Source organism: Pleurodeles waltl, chromosome 6 (genome assembly GCF_031143425.1).
Source record: "Pleurodeles waltl isolate 20211129_DDA chromosome 6, aPleWal1.hap1.20221129, whole genome shotgun sequence".
In the NCBI taxonomy this organism is placed as follows: Eukaryota; Metazoa; Chordata; class Amphibia; order Caudata; family Salamandridae; genus Pleurodeles; species Pleurodeles waltl.
In genome coordinates this window covers 984,882,840-984,896,210 of record NC_090445.1, presented here as the reverse complement: position 1 = coordinate 984,896,210, position 13,371 = coordinate 984,882,840, and the positions used below count along the sequence as shown (strand labels likewise).

General features: G+C 43.6%; 1 protein-coding gene across 1 annotated transcript in view; it reads right to left on the bottom strand.

Annotated features, from left to right (window-relative positions):
• KIF20B (kinesin family member 20B) overlaps nucleotides 1-13,371 on the bottom strand; it is a 434,415-nt gene that overhangs the window by 135,125 nt on the left and 285,919 nt on the right. Inside the window, exon 25 of the mRNA XM_069239865.1 lies at nucleotides 4,167-4,306. Within this exon, the coding sequence (XP_069095966.1) occupies nucleotides 4,167-4,306 (140 nt within the window). The remainder of the gene's footprint in view (nucleotides 1-4,166; nucleotides 4,307-13,371) is intronic.

Genomic DNA, 13,371 nt, shown 5'->3' with positions numbered 1-13,371 from the left:
TCTCTATGTTCTGTATCTGGTGAAGCTGCAGAGCACAGAGGAGCTTCGAAGGCCCATGCTTCAAAAACGAATCAACCAATACATATATAAAGAAAGTCGCAGCATTGATTGTATGAATGGCATGCTGTACTGAACGTGAGTGAATGAGGCAAAATGAACACAAAGTATACAGCAATGAAGGACTACAACTACACTAAAATAGGAGAAATGATAGGGATCTCTCAAATAATAACATCCGGAGGAAAGCCTCCTGAATGTACAGGCAAACTTGTAAGACTGAAAAATGTAAACCGAGCAATGTCAAAGCGGCATACTCCATGACATCATCGCTTTTCTTTAACCTTGCCAAAGGATCCTAAGAATACATTGTGAAAGAGTTTACTTAGGCAGTTTTAAAATTCAGATCCTTCCACATAAACTCATTAAAGAGCTCTTTGACTATCAAAGTTGAGCTCACCCAGATCAATAAAGATATCTGGACAAGGACTCTAGGTTTATCCAGTGGCATGCTTCGTCATAGTGGGTGAGAGTAATTTATAATGTTTTTTTTTTTTATGGATTTTTTCCTATCGGTAGGCAGTAAGTAACGATAAAAGGCTATAGTGAGTTTTCTCTATTTTTGCATGTTTAATGTGCCTCATGCAGCCAAATATACTGGACAGAAGAATTATTTTTCCACTTCAGGTGCAACAATCGAAGATGCATTTCTTCCAGTAAAAAAGGACACAAGTGTTTAAAACAAATACACAAACTGTTGCTTTAATATCCATCACGAATACCAAGAGGCTTATCTATTATGTACATACTCTAAGCCATACATCGTTATTTTAAAGCAATGTTATAAAAACACATTTAGAAAAGTAATCAATAACCACTGGGTTAAGCAATAACTGGGGTTACAGAGTAGTGTACTACCTGCCATAAAGCTCTTGCATGTCTGGTCAGGGGTAATAGAACAAGTTACTAACCTTTAGTAACACCTTACCTGGTAGAGACCATCTACTCCCAAATTCCCAACCTTAGAATATCCCCAGGAGTCAGACTGCATCCAGCAAATTTTTGTGTTTAGTATCCCTGTGCAATGGTAGGTGGGGTCGTTCAGCTTCACGTGGCACTGTTCGCTCCAGAACTTACATGCTTGGTGCCTATATGGGCACTACACCAGTGTAATGATGTCTTCAATGCCAGAAGCACAGAGTCACGAAGAACAGGGACTACTGGTTTGTTAAAGAGAACAGCGCTTCAGTCTGAATCAATTCACAAAGAGGGGAGGATGGGTGGGTCGGGTAGGGAATCGGCAGCTAGATACAGGTACTATCAGATAAAGCATTACTGAAGGTAAGTAATTTGTTCAACTGTTAGAGGCTTCTAGGCAAATATTCTCTATCTTAGAATAGACACCCAATCGATACCTTCACAGAGGTGGGGCTGCAACACAGATTATACTAGATAGTCCTGTAGGACTGAGCGGGCAAAATGCCTCTCCCAACGGAACTGACTGTCAAGACAGTTGCGCTCTGTTAACATGTGCAGTGAATCCCACGTTGCTGTCCGACATATCTAGGAGAGGTACCCTGCGAGCTAACAGTGGTTGCAGCTTTGGCTGTGGTAAAATGAAAGCTTTCAGGAGGTTCGGGAGCTGGATAAGGAAACTGGGGTCCCCTGGGGTGGGGCAATGGTGGCAGGCAATTGCCCTATGCACAGGAGCCCACGTACAGGGCTTGGACCAGGCACAGTATAGGACATCAGTAACCGCTTCATTGAATTGGAGCAATGGATCGGAAAGGGGAACTCGAAGCTGAAGCACCTCCGTCAAGATGTTTGCCTGGATTGCCGCAAGGGTAGAGTAAGGTCTAGGACCTAAGTCACTGTTCTCACCACCACTGTAAATGAGGCACCCTCCTCCGTAGCGATAGAGCAGAGAGACAAGGCCTACGTCAGGAGAGGTGTCTAAACCACTGGCATCTGCTACATCCTCATACCAGATGTCCTCGGGGTCCTCTGACTGGTATCCATAAAGGTCCGCAGACCTCTCCCATTTGTCTCCCAAACCAGGCCTATCATAGAAATAAGGAACTGGCTTCATCATAGGGAGTGTCTGCCCCCAGTCGGCGCCAGAGACGAATGAAGACCGTCCGAGTAAATGTTGGGGATGACAATGAGGATGGCACCACTGTGAGGCATTGGCAGCGCCAGTAGGTTAGCACTGGAGCCGGAGAAGGTTGAGGTGGCTCGACCAGTGCCTCTCCGGATCCATCCAAGGGGCCAGACTGGCAGGGACAAACTTGAGGTGCACAGCCTTATAAAATTCAAGTATCTTGGCGGGGGTCACTCCAGCTCCCAGAAACTCTGAGAGGCATGGAGATGGCCCAGGCTCTGGCTCCACTACAGAGCTAAACCTCGAGCGCAGAAGACACTCCCTCATCTCGGATGACTTTGACAGACTGGGTGAAGTCGAAGATCTCTGACTTTTTTCTTCTTGCGTTTGTGGGACTTACCCAACGACCTCAACTGCAAGCACTTGGAGTGGCTCCGCGACTGATCTCCGGAACTACCTCTCGACTGTGATTGTGAGCGTTGCACGACGAGCAGCTTGAGGGACCACTCCCTCAAAGCCTTGCAGTGCATGGTGCGGCAACTTGGCATCGTGGTCACACTCGAAACACTAGAGGCAAATCAAATGTGTTTCTGTCACTGACATCTATCAGTGAGACGCCACACGGCTTGAAAGCGGCTTTCCTAGCATACATCCTCAACACATCAGGAGATAAGTCTTGAAAAAAGTCAAAAAAGGGTCAGTCGAAAAAAGACTGGGGGGGGGGGTAGTTCTTCTCAGGATCTGCGCTGACTGGTGCAGAAAGAAAAGAACAGACGTCACCTGTGACGCACCTACATAGGAACCGCACACGCAACTTCAGAGATAGACTATGCCACTAGGCGCTGAACAATGCCACCTACCAGAATGCAGGGGTACTGCCCACGTAAAGTTTCCAGATCCAGTCTGATTCCTTCAAGGTAAGGAATCTGCAGCTAGAAGTCTATATAAGATAGCAGTATAGACATGTAATTACAATACAATAAAAGTCCAATGTAGATTCCAAGCACTAAACATAGGAGCTGAGGCCATACCTGCTTTAGTCACAAGAACCCCAAAAAACTCAAAATGCAAACTTGGTTGAATACTAGGGGATGTAATATATACAGTGCCCGGGGTCTTAATGGGCATGTGTACCAGTTTTATCCATCCCAGGGCATTGTTGTATTACAGAAGGGGCTGTGGATGGTTGTGCGCCTCTTCTGTAAAACAGGTAGCGCAGGTGCACATATAACAATGGTGCTATCATTTGCATGGGGGCGTGGACATGGGTGCAAAGGCATAAGGGTTGTCAGGAGACACACTGTGTGCGACGAAGAGGTGCCACAGTCAGTGGACCTCCCCCCTAAGGACAACCATCTCAAGAGAGGAGTGGTCACATCGACTCCTTAGGCATCCGCTTTCAGTTGGGCACATTCACTCATTGCAACGCCTGCAGGAAGATCTATGTCCCTCGCTTTGAAGTGCACTGTGAAAGACTGAAAGTCTGCTTCAAGCAGTTGCTCTGTCTGAATGGCTGCCTTCAGGGAAGGTGAGACTGCACAGCTGTGCATGGGGCCGCGCGTGGATTGTAATAGTGTACACTGTCCCTAGTTGCACCAGGCGCACCAGTTTTAAGCTGCACCATGATGCACACAGGGACACTTCACCTATTACATAATACAGATTCTCAGACCTATTGAAGGGGCATTACCGGAGACAAACCAGCAAGGATCCAAAAATACAGCCATAGGATGGATGATGAGTCAGGAAGATTTTTTTTTTGTTTACTTGCAAGCATTTGCTTATTTTAGCAGGATCCACAAGAGCGACTGCACTCCTGCCTGCTCCACCATATCCTCACGTCTTTCACAACTGTACCATCAACAGATATCGCGATGAAATACAAATATGTAATGCAAACCTTATGGCCCCTGATGTGACCATTGTACATGTACTGATAGCTAGAGTGAAGAGATGTATGGGAGAGTGGCGAAAACCAATCATACACACCAACATTCTGGGTGAGGAATAAACCATTCGAGAAAGAAATAGAACTGTGGCGTCTAATGACAAAACTCAGAAGGCTTACCTTTAGTTCTTCTTGAAGCTTGGATAGCTCAGCAATTGTGGGATTATTCAGATCATTTTTTTCATTTGCTATTTGATGACATTCATGACTGAGCTTGATGTTCTCAAGCACCCTGCAGCTGTGCTTCCACTCTTCCAGTTCTGAAAATAAAATTTCACAGTGAATGACCAACACGGCAGCATGTAAAGCCAGAATATTTCCGTGGTACAGACAATGTGTGAATACAAAAGGCTGCAATTGCTCCAGCTAGTTAATACGATGTATAAGTAGTATTTTTTATATACCCGCTACGAATCAAATAAATATCTTAAAAAGGTTCTGTGTTAATTTCTAGATGTGTGCACTAATTTTCTATAGGTTTTTACAATATATATTTCAGCACATAGGGAAGCACCCGCCAGAAGGTGATGCTTTGCTGTTCTCTTTCAATAAGAGGGCGTCCTGGAAGTGATAAACCACAGTTCCACATCCTTCCTCACCACTTCTTGTGCTCCTACAAAAGAGTGCCACAGCCACGCGGAATGTTGGAACAGGAGATTCTGCCTTCCTTGCTCTGCCACTATCCACAACTTGGGCTACTCTTTACTCTATGGACCAACCCATCGAATTTCGACCATTGCTTAGCGGAGGGGGTGCAGTTCTGGATGCATGACTGACAGGGCCGTGAATTACCCGGACCATGCCTTGGTGCTTGGGAGCTCCAGCCATGATATTCTGACTGCCACAGCACTTCCAGTCACTTTTCTTCTAAGACTGCCTCCTGCTAGCTCTCCTGCTTTTACCACCCCTTCCTAGCTGAGCTACATCATGAGGCATGTGGCTGCAATGAGAGCACCATTACCTTTCCATTTCACAGTGGGGGTGGGATGCAATGAGAGGCCAGTCACAAAACACTTCAATGACAGCTGCCACCTGAGCCAGGAAACTGACACTCAGCAACCCATCACTATAGAGGCAGAAGGGACAGATGTGGAGGCCTTATAACAGCTGTCCAAGAGGGAAGCAACTGATGGGAAACAGACAAATATATAGGGGAGTGTTCCTGCAGCGTTCCCAACCTGCTGTGCAGGAGGCACCTTCCCCTAATGGTTCTTACAGTCAAGACAAGCAAAGTCACAAAGGATAAACCAGGGCGGTAAAAGCAAGTGGCGTACTGTTCCGCTACAGAAGTGATTACTCACTTATTTTTGCACAAAGTGGCTAGCTCAATCTTTTCTTGGCGGTACAGCTTATATGCCGAGCCTGAGCAGCCAATGTATCCAACAAATAGAAAAGCAAATGCAAAAAAGTTGTTTGATGTTGCCTGGTTTCAGTTTTTTAATGGGTGGACAGCATTCTATTCCAAATAATTATTTAATACTTCAGAAGATTACCATCTGATTAGGTAAACTGTCTAAATTGGTAAACCAATTTTGCTCTCTCAACAGTTGCTTAGTCGGTTTAAATTGAGATTGAGGCATCATATACAAAGGATAAAGCAATCACGCAGACTAATTGGTCAAAAACCCCAAGGAAACCAACTGCTGCTCACTGGACATGGACACTTTTGAATATAAAATAACAAAAAAAGACCTTTGAGCTTAAGTTAATGCTGCCTCCAGGTTAACATTGACCACACAACCCCCCTCATCACATTACATACCATGTATGTATAAATCACAACTTCACCCTGAAGGGCAGCCTAAAACAGATGTTTCACATTTTACTTAAGAAAAGGGAAGCAGGTTTGCCTGCCTAGTGAGGATATGCAAATACCGACCAATTCATCCATTTGCTAACAAATCACCATCGATCAACCAGCCCACACACAACTTCTGCATTTATTCAGAAAAAAATGTGCTTTCATCAGCCCAACAACTAACTTTGCATCCTCCTCTATACAGCCATCTGTCTATAAGCATTCCATCCTATACTGCTGGGAACGTTTTGGCCCTTGGCCATAGGTTTCAAACTCATCTGATCCACTCAGTCTTTCATCGACTGAGGTCGATCAAATAAGTCATGTTGAGTTGCCCCGAATCCTGTGACCTGAGGTGGTGGTCCAAGTTCATAGACAGAACATTGTTCCTCTTGTTACCTACAAAGGGCCATAATAAAATCTCAAGTTATGTTATTTATCTGTTATAGAGGAAATGTGCTCGGCGTTATGTACCATCAACATCAGTTCCCCTTTTGAGAGATTGATTTCATAAATGTAAGCTACAACTTAAACTTTCATAGCTGCCAAAATATCCATACAACACAGGATTTTTGTAACAATAATTTAATCCTTATAATCACAGTGATTCAATTAATTAAAAATGTTGGTGCGCTAATCTTTTTAGTATCCCTACTCACAGCTGTCTCTCAAAACTGTCTCTCAAACTGTCTCTCAAAACAGCTAAGTGAAAGTTGTAATGGGAGCTTCACAACCAGTATCCCTCCTCACACCAAGGGATTGCATAACTATTGCAGCACATCTCAAAAATATCAATCAGAAAAACAAAGCACTTGACATTCTCCACAAGCATTTAATCACTTGTAAAAGCATTTTCTGCAGAAGGTACTCAAAAGCGCAAATGTAATTTAAAAATAATCAAAGAGGGATATCTTGTCATAACGTACTTCTCAAGCAGGTGCCATATTAGGCCTCAAAATGAATGCGTGAGTAGTAATTTTTTATGGATCCAAATACTGTCCTCCACTGCAGTTTCTTAGCACTTGAAACAAAAGTTGTGACTATTGCACATGTTCAGATGCTCTGTTTACCTACCTCTGATGGTTGGACTAGATACAAAATTATGACAACCAGAACACTGCTTCTGTCAGCACTACAAAATCCTACTGTCTAGAACCCGAACCGTGACCAAATAGCCTTCCCATAGCAGAGAGACCAAAGGGGACCTTTATTTGAGTGCGAGGAAGGTTCGTCATTGTATTGGTACATGTCAGCGCAGCCTAAAATCTGCCTTATTGGGGTGGGTTTAGGACAAATCAAGAAAACAAATACTTTGCAACAGCAACGCCCTTAGTTACACATGAATATTGAGGAGGAAGACTATTGCACATTTTAGGCCTGACCTCTAATAATGTAGGCATTTCGAGTTTATCAAAACTAAGCGTAGTACGAGTAGGATAATGAGGCATCTAAAAAGTGAATATGGTAACATTAAGAACAGCCGCAACTCACAAAAATCTGCAGTAGGATTACACGTAGTGGGCACTATGGGTCTGGCTACTAAAGGGTTGACTAATTTGGTATTGTGTGCTAAAAAGCCTTTGTGGCTTTTAAAATTATAAATCAGATCCCTCGCTCAAACTTAGATTTGGGTCTAGTCAAAGTCATCAAAAAAAGAAGCATGCTCAAAGGCTGAAAGACGAGAGCTCCAATGGCGCCTTTAAACAACACTTTCTAGCCCTTTGCACTGCAGTCACAAATACTGAAGGGCGGCTTCCAAGATAAAGTACTGCTATTTGCAGAAGCTCTGGACAGGAGGCAGAATGAAAGGGAGATGCAGCAGACTATGAATCCTGGAAAAATATCCCATCACCCCAAAGGGTAAGAGGAAGGCATGGTTGAGAGCCGGCAGGTGGGTAAGGAGATGAGGTAATGGGTGATAGTCTTATTAGCTCTCGCCACATGTAATTTGTTTACTATGCAACATATGTTTTAGCATTTGCTTTGAGGCAACTGCTTATCGGCAGACTGGCTTAAGGCCAGCTGGACATTTCAGTATCCATGAACAGCCCTTGGTTCAAAAATCTGCTTATTTGACCAAACTATGGATCTTTTGCAACTTTGGGCCAGTAAAGATCGAATGGGAATGTCAACTTTTTCGGATTGGATTTATACCCTTACTTGGAAATCATGCAGTTTTTCAGTTGAATAAGACTTTATGGCTATGAAGTTCCAGAGGAAGAGGAGGGCAAAGAATAGTCTGTTCTCCTCGAACAATCACAGCGGGGGTAGATGCAGCCAACAGGATCAGTCCATTGGACTGCTCATTGCTCCCTGCTACCTTCTCCAGACCATGTACCGCTCGATCATGCTTGGGGAAAGAATGTCCCAAAGTCCTAGAGATGGGCCTCTGTAAGCATGGGTTTCCATCTGTGACCAGACTCACTATTGGAAGCAAAGTCTGCATCCCTCTGAGGCTTTTCCGCGAAGTAGTCATCCATATCGGCATGCCAAGGTCCGATTTAATGCTGATTCAAACTGAGGAGTTAAAAAACTTTTTTTTTTTTTTTTAATTAAGAGCTCTCCCAAAGTTATGACGCCCAACTTTGAAAATGTATTTCTCAAATTAATAAAATCACTTAACAGTTATCTATCAAAGAGTTCGCCTCCCTCCTTTCCAGTCTACAACCACCAAGACCATCTGTGGGGTGCCCCAAGGATCCTCCCTCAGCCCCACCCTTTTCAACATCTACAGGTCTCCTCACGCCAACATCCTCTGCCCCCACGGCCTCACCATCATTTCATACGCTGATGACACCCAGCTCATCATCTCCCTCACTAGGAACCCAGCTACCACCAAGAATAACCTACTCCTCCGGACTCCTCGACATCGTCAACTGGATGACAGCAGGCCACCTCAAACTGAACTCCAAAAAAACAGAGAGCATCATCTTCGGTCCCAACAAGACAGCATGGAACGACTCTTGCTGGCCCACGACTCTTGCTGGCCCACCACCCTTGCACCACCCCCAACACCCACCTCCCATGCACGCAATCTTGGCATCATACTGGACTCATCTCTCTCCATGACTCTACAAATTAACGTCATATCATCCTCCTGCTTCAACACCCTTCGCATGCTACGCAAGACTTTCAAATGGATTCCTTTAGAAACAAGAACAGTCACCCACGCCCTCATAAGCAGCAGACTGGACTACGGCAACGCCCTCTACGCAGGGACCATAGCCAAGCTTCAGAGAAAACTCCAGCGAATCCAGAACGCAGCCGCACATCTAATCCTCAACCTCCCTAGTCACGAACACATCGCCACCAATCTCAGATCCCTACACTGGCTGCCCATCAACAAAAGGATCATTTTCAAATTCCTTGTCATCGCTCACAAAGCCATCAACGACACTGGACCGGCCTACCTCAACGAACAAATCAACTTCCACAAACCAACTCAACAGTGCTGCTCTGCCGACCTCGCCCTCGCTATAGCCCCCGCATCCAACGCACCACCTCCGGCAGCAGATCTTTCTCCCACCTTGCTGCCAAAACCTGGAACTCCCTCCCCACCAACCTACCCAAGACCCAGGACCTCATAACCTTCAGAAAGCACCTCAAAACATGGCTTTTCGAGCAGTAAATCCCCCACGCCTTGAGACCCTACCGGGTGAGTAGTGCGCTTAAGAAATTTATTTGATTGATTGATTTATAGTCCCTGTAATCCCAATCAAGCATTGACTATTAGCAAAATAGAGTAAGTTTATTTTAATCTCTTCAGTGCTCATGACGGAACGGTTCCGGCAAAGGCACTGGTTGTTGTGTGGTGAGGACGTAACCATATCCCAGCCCCCTGAGCACCGAGGCATATGGGACAGGTATCATTGGAAAGGAGAGAATCTCCAATTACCACCGATCTGCACCCCCATGGTGTGCAAAAAGCCCACAAGATATCAGGTTTAATTTATTTTTTTTAAAAAGAAAAGTCTAGAGGTGAGGGCTGCCCAGAATGGGCATGGGAATGGCCCTACCATCAAATTAGGCACAGTCATTCTGCCACCACTCTCTCAGGAGCAGATGGGGGTCATTACCCAACCACGGGGGGGGGGTCAGAAATCCATTTTGATGCCAGGGAATGAATGAACGAAAATATATATATACATATATATATATATATATGTATATGTGTGTGTGTGTTTTGTATTTTTTTTTTTTTTAAAGAGGGGTGGGGCCGCCCACCATGGGTATGGCCATGACCCTCGCCAGGTTGGGGGGTGGGGGGGTGGTGTTAGCCCACTAGATGCCAGGGAACAAAAGAAAAACAACAACAACAAAAAACCCACAGGTGTGGGCACGAATATGCCCCCCCCATGCCCAACTGAAGGGGGAAACAATTTTACAGCATCCACCCCCACCCAGCAGACTAAAGCATCTCATTCCAATGGCAAGAGGACATTTGACTTTTTCGGTTTTGATTTTACATATGGGCCAAGAGAGCTTGGTTAATTCCCAATATTGCCCCAGTTTCAATGGAAAAAGGCTACACACTGTGGGACTTGGGTATGCTGCCACCTGGAAAAACCTACCAGACACTTCTGAAAACTAAACATTTGGGAGAGTCCAGGGTGGTATGCTTCACATGCACCCCACACCATATTCTTACACACAACACCCTTCAAACCTCCAACTTTGCCTGAAATAACACACTTTTCCTATGTTTCTGTGACAAAATGTCTGCAGTCAACAAAATTCCTACCACCCGACATTGCCCCATCTGTACTGATAAGAAGTCTGCCTCACTTGTGTTGGTACCCAAAGCAAAGTCCGCCTCAAAACGAATGAAAAAAACAAAACAAAAAAACCTGTCCCTTTGGACCCACTTTGGTTCCCCTTCAATTTTTACATATTTTTGGCCCTTCCCGGTTGCAGGCACTTGGCCAACCTATACAACTGAGGTATTTTATTGGGAGACCAAGGGGAGCGCTGGGTGGCTGGAAATGTGTGCCACGCTGTGATGCCTCACAGATAAGTAAGGATTTTTTTTTTTTTTTTTTTTAAATCTAAATTTGAGATTTCCAGGGAATTCTGGGTAAGAAAATATTGGGGGAATACATGCAAGCTACTCCTCCCTGGACTCACCCAGGTGTCTTGTTTTCAGAAATGGAGGCAGCATTTTTATCATGAGACCTAGGGGGAATGCTGGGTGGAAAGTAGTTTGTGGGTCCCCTCAGATTCCAGAACTTTCCACCATCGAAATGTGAGAAAAATGTTTTTTTAGACAGGGTTTGGAGTTTGGAAGGGATTCTGGGCAGCAGAACCTGGTGGGAGCCACACAGGTCACCCCATTCTGAATTCCCCAGGGTGTTTAGTTTTCAAAAATGTACAGGTTTGCTAAGTTTGCTAGGCTCCAAAATCCACAGATAGACACATACCTAAAAAAAGGTCAGTTTTGAATGGAAAAATGTGATGTGACCATGTTGTATTTTATTACGATTCCCGTAGCGGGCACAAGGGCTAACCATACAAGTGAGGTACCATTTTTATTGGGAGAATTGGGCGAGTGATGGGTGGAAGGAAGTTTGTGGCTGCCCTCAGGTTTCAGAACTTTCTATCACAGAATTGTGGAGTAAATGTGTTTTTTAGACAAATTTTGAGGTTAGCAAGGGGTTCTGGGTAACAGAACCTAGTGAGAGCCACACAAGTCACTCCCATCCTGGACTTCTCTGGGTGTCTAGTTTTTATAAATGTACACATTTGCTAGGTTTCCTAAGTGCTGGCTGAACAAGAGCTTAAAAACCACAGCTAGGCACACTGCAAAAAAGGGTCAGCTTTCAGTGGAAAACTGTGATGTGTCCACGTTGAGTTTTAGGCTTTGGGCATTAAGCCTAACCCACACAAGTGATGTGCCACTTTTACCAGGAGTCTTGGGGGAACACAGAATAGTAGAACAGGTGTTATTACCAATTGTCTTTCTCTTCATTTGCACCTTCCAAATGTGAGACAGTGTGTAAGAAGTCATCTTAGAAATGCCGTCTAAATCACATGCTAGTATTAGTACCCAGAAATTCAGAGATGTACAAATAACCACTGCTTCTAATCTTCATATCCTGTGTAAATTTCAGAAATACGCAGGTTTCCTTGATGCCTATCTTTCACTCTTTATATTTTACCAAATAAATGTCTTTATACCAGGCACACAATGAAAAAACATTGCAAGATGCTGCTCAGTGATTGGCTCTGGATACCTATGGTTCTTGGTGAACCTTATAAGCGCTATATATATATATATATCCCAGTAACTGGAAGCATCTAGCGGACTAAACAGTATACTGCTTTCGAAAATCTGCCATAGTTTCAAATTAAAGATAAAAGCGTAGACTCAAATGGTGTTTGTTTTTTTCAACTCAATTTTAATATTTTTTTTTAAATTTCAACTGTTACTTTCTTTAGGAAAATCTTGGAGGATCTACACAAATGACCCCTTGCTGAATTCAGAATTTTGTCTCGGTTTCAGCACTGTATATCTTTCCAGGATCCACCATTGCTTTCACACCCATTTTTACGACTAAGTGGACAGAGGTTGAAAGAGCAAGCAATAGGAACAAGCATTTGCAATGCAATAGGTCTCGCATTTTCTTGAGTTAGAGCTGTTAGCATTGTAAATTCATAACTTGACTTTTCTTGCCACATACATTGGTCAAACCTGCCTCATAATTTTGTCTTTTCCTGCTACTTAATTCCAGTGACCCAGCATTTAACTAACGCACTTCCCCTATCCTTCTTCCTCTATCTTAAAACATATACAATTATCATATAAACCTTTATCAAAAATAACCTTTTGGCATTAGAGTGTAATGCTTAAAACACCATAATAAAAAGATCATTTTGAAAAAAAATAATGAAATAAGTGTGAAAAAGAAAAATGAGCATTAGAGAAAAAAAGAGATGGTGAGAGAAACAAGCAGCGAAAGAGCCAGGGCATATATGTACTGACATTTCCCAGAGACAGAATGTGAAAAACACTTCAGGTCCTGACAAGTAACTTGTGGCTTCCACATACAGACAAGAAAAAGCGGGATTTATAATAAAATGTGATCGGACATATAAAGATAAAAAAAACACCAGAGGAAGGAAGAAAGATCTTAAAAAAAAAAAGGAAAAAACGCATACCGAGCCAAAGGAAGGAGCAAGTAAAAGAAAGAAAAAAATGAAGGAAAGAGAAAAAAATAGTGAAAGAATGGATGCCTGATGAAGAAAAAAAAGAGGAACGGAACAAGGAAAGAAATAACCAAGTTTTTTCAAGTTTGAAAGCGGTGGTAGCAAGAGGAAGAGGGAAATAAAAAAAGGAGAGGAGTAGAAATAGAGTTGAAAGAAAGAGAAAAAAACTGTTAATGTGTGGATTTTAAGAGCTGGAAAGAGAAAAGAGGGTGAGAAAGAAAACATTGAGAGTAAACAGAGTAAAGGAAAGAATGGAGTGAGATAGGTGAAACAGACTCTCCCAAATAAAGATGGTAGCTAAGGATAGATTTAATTGGCTCCCCC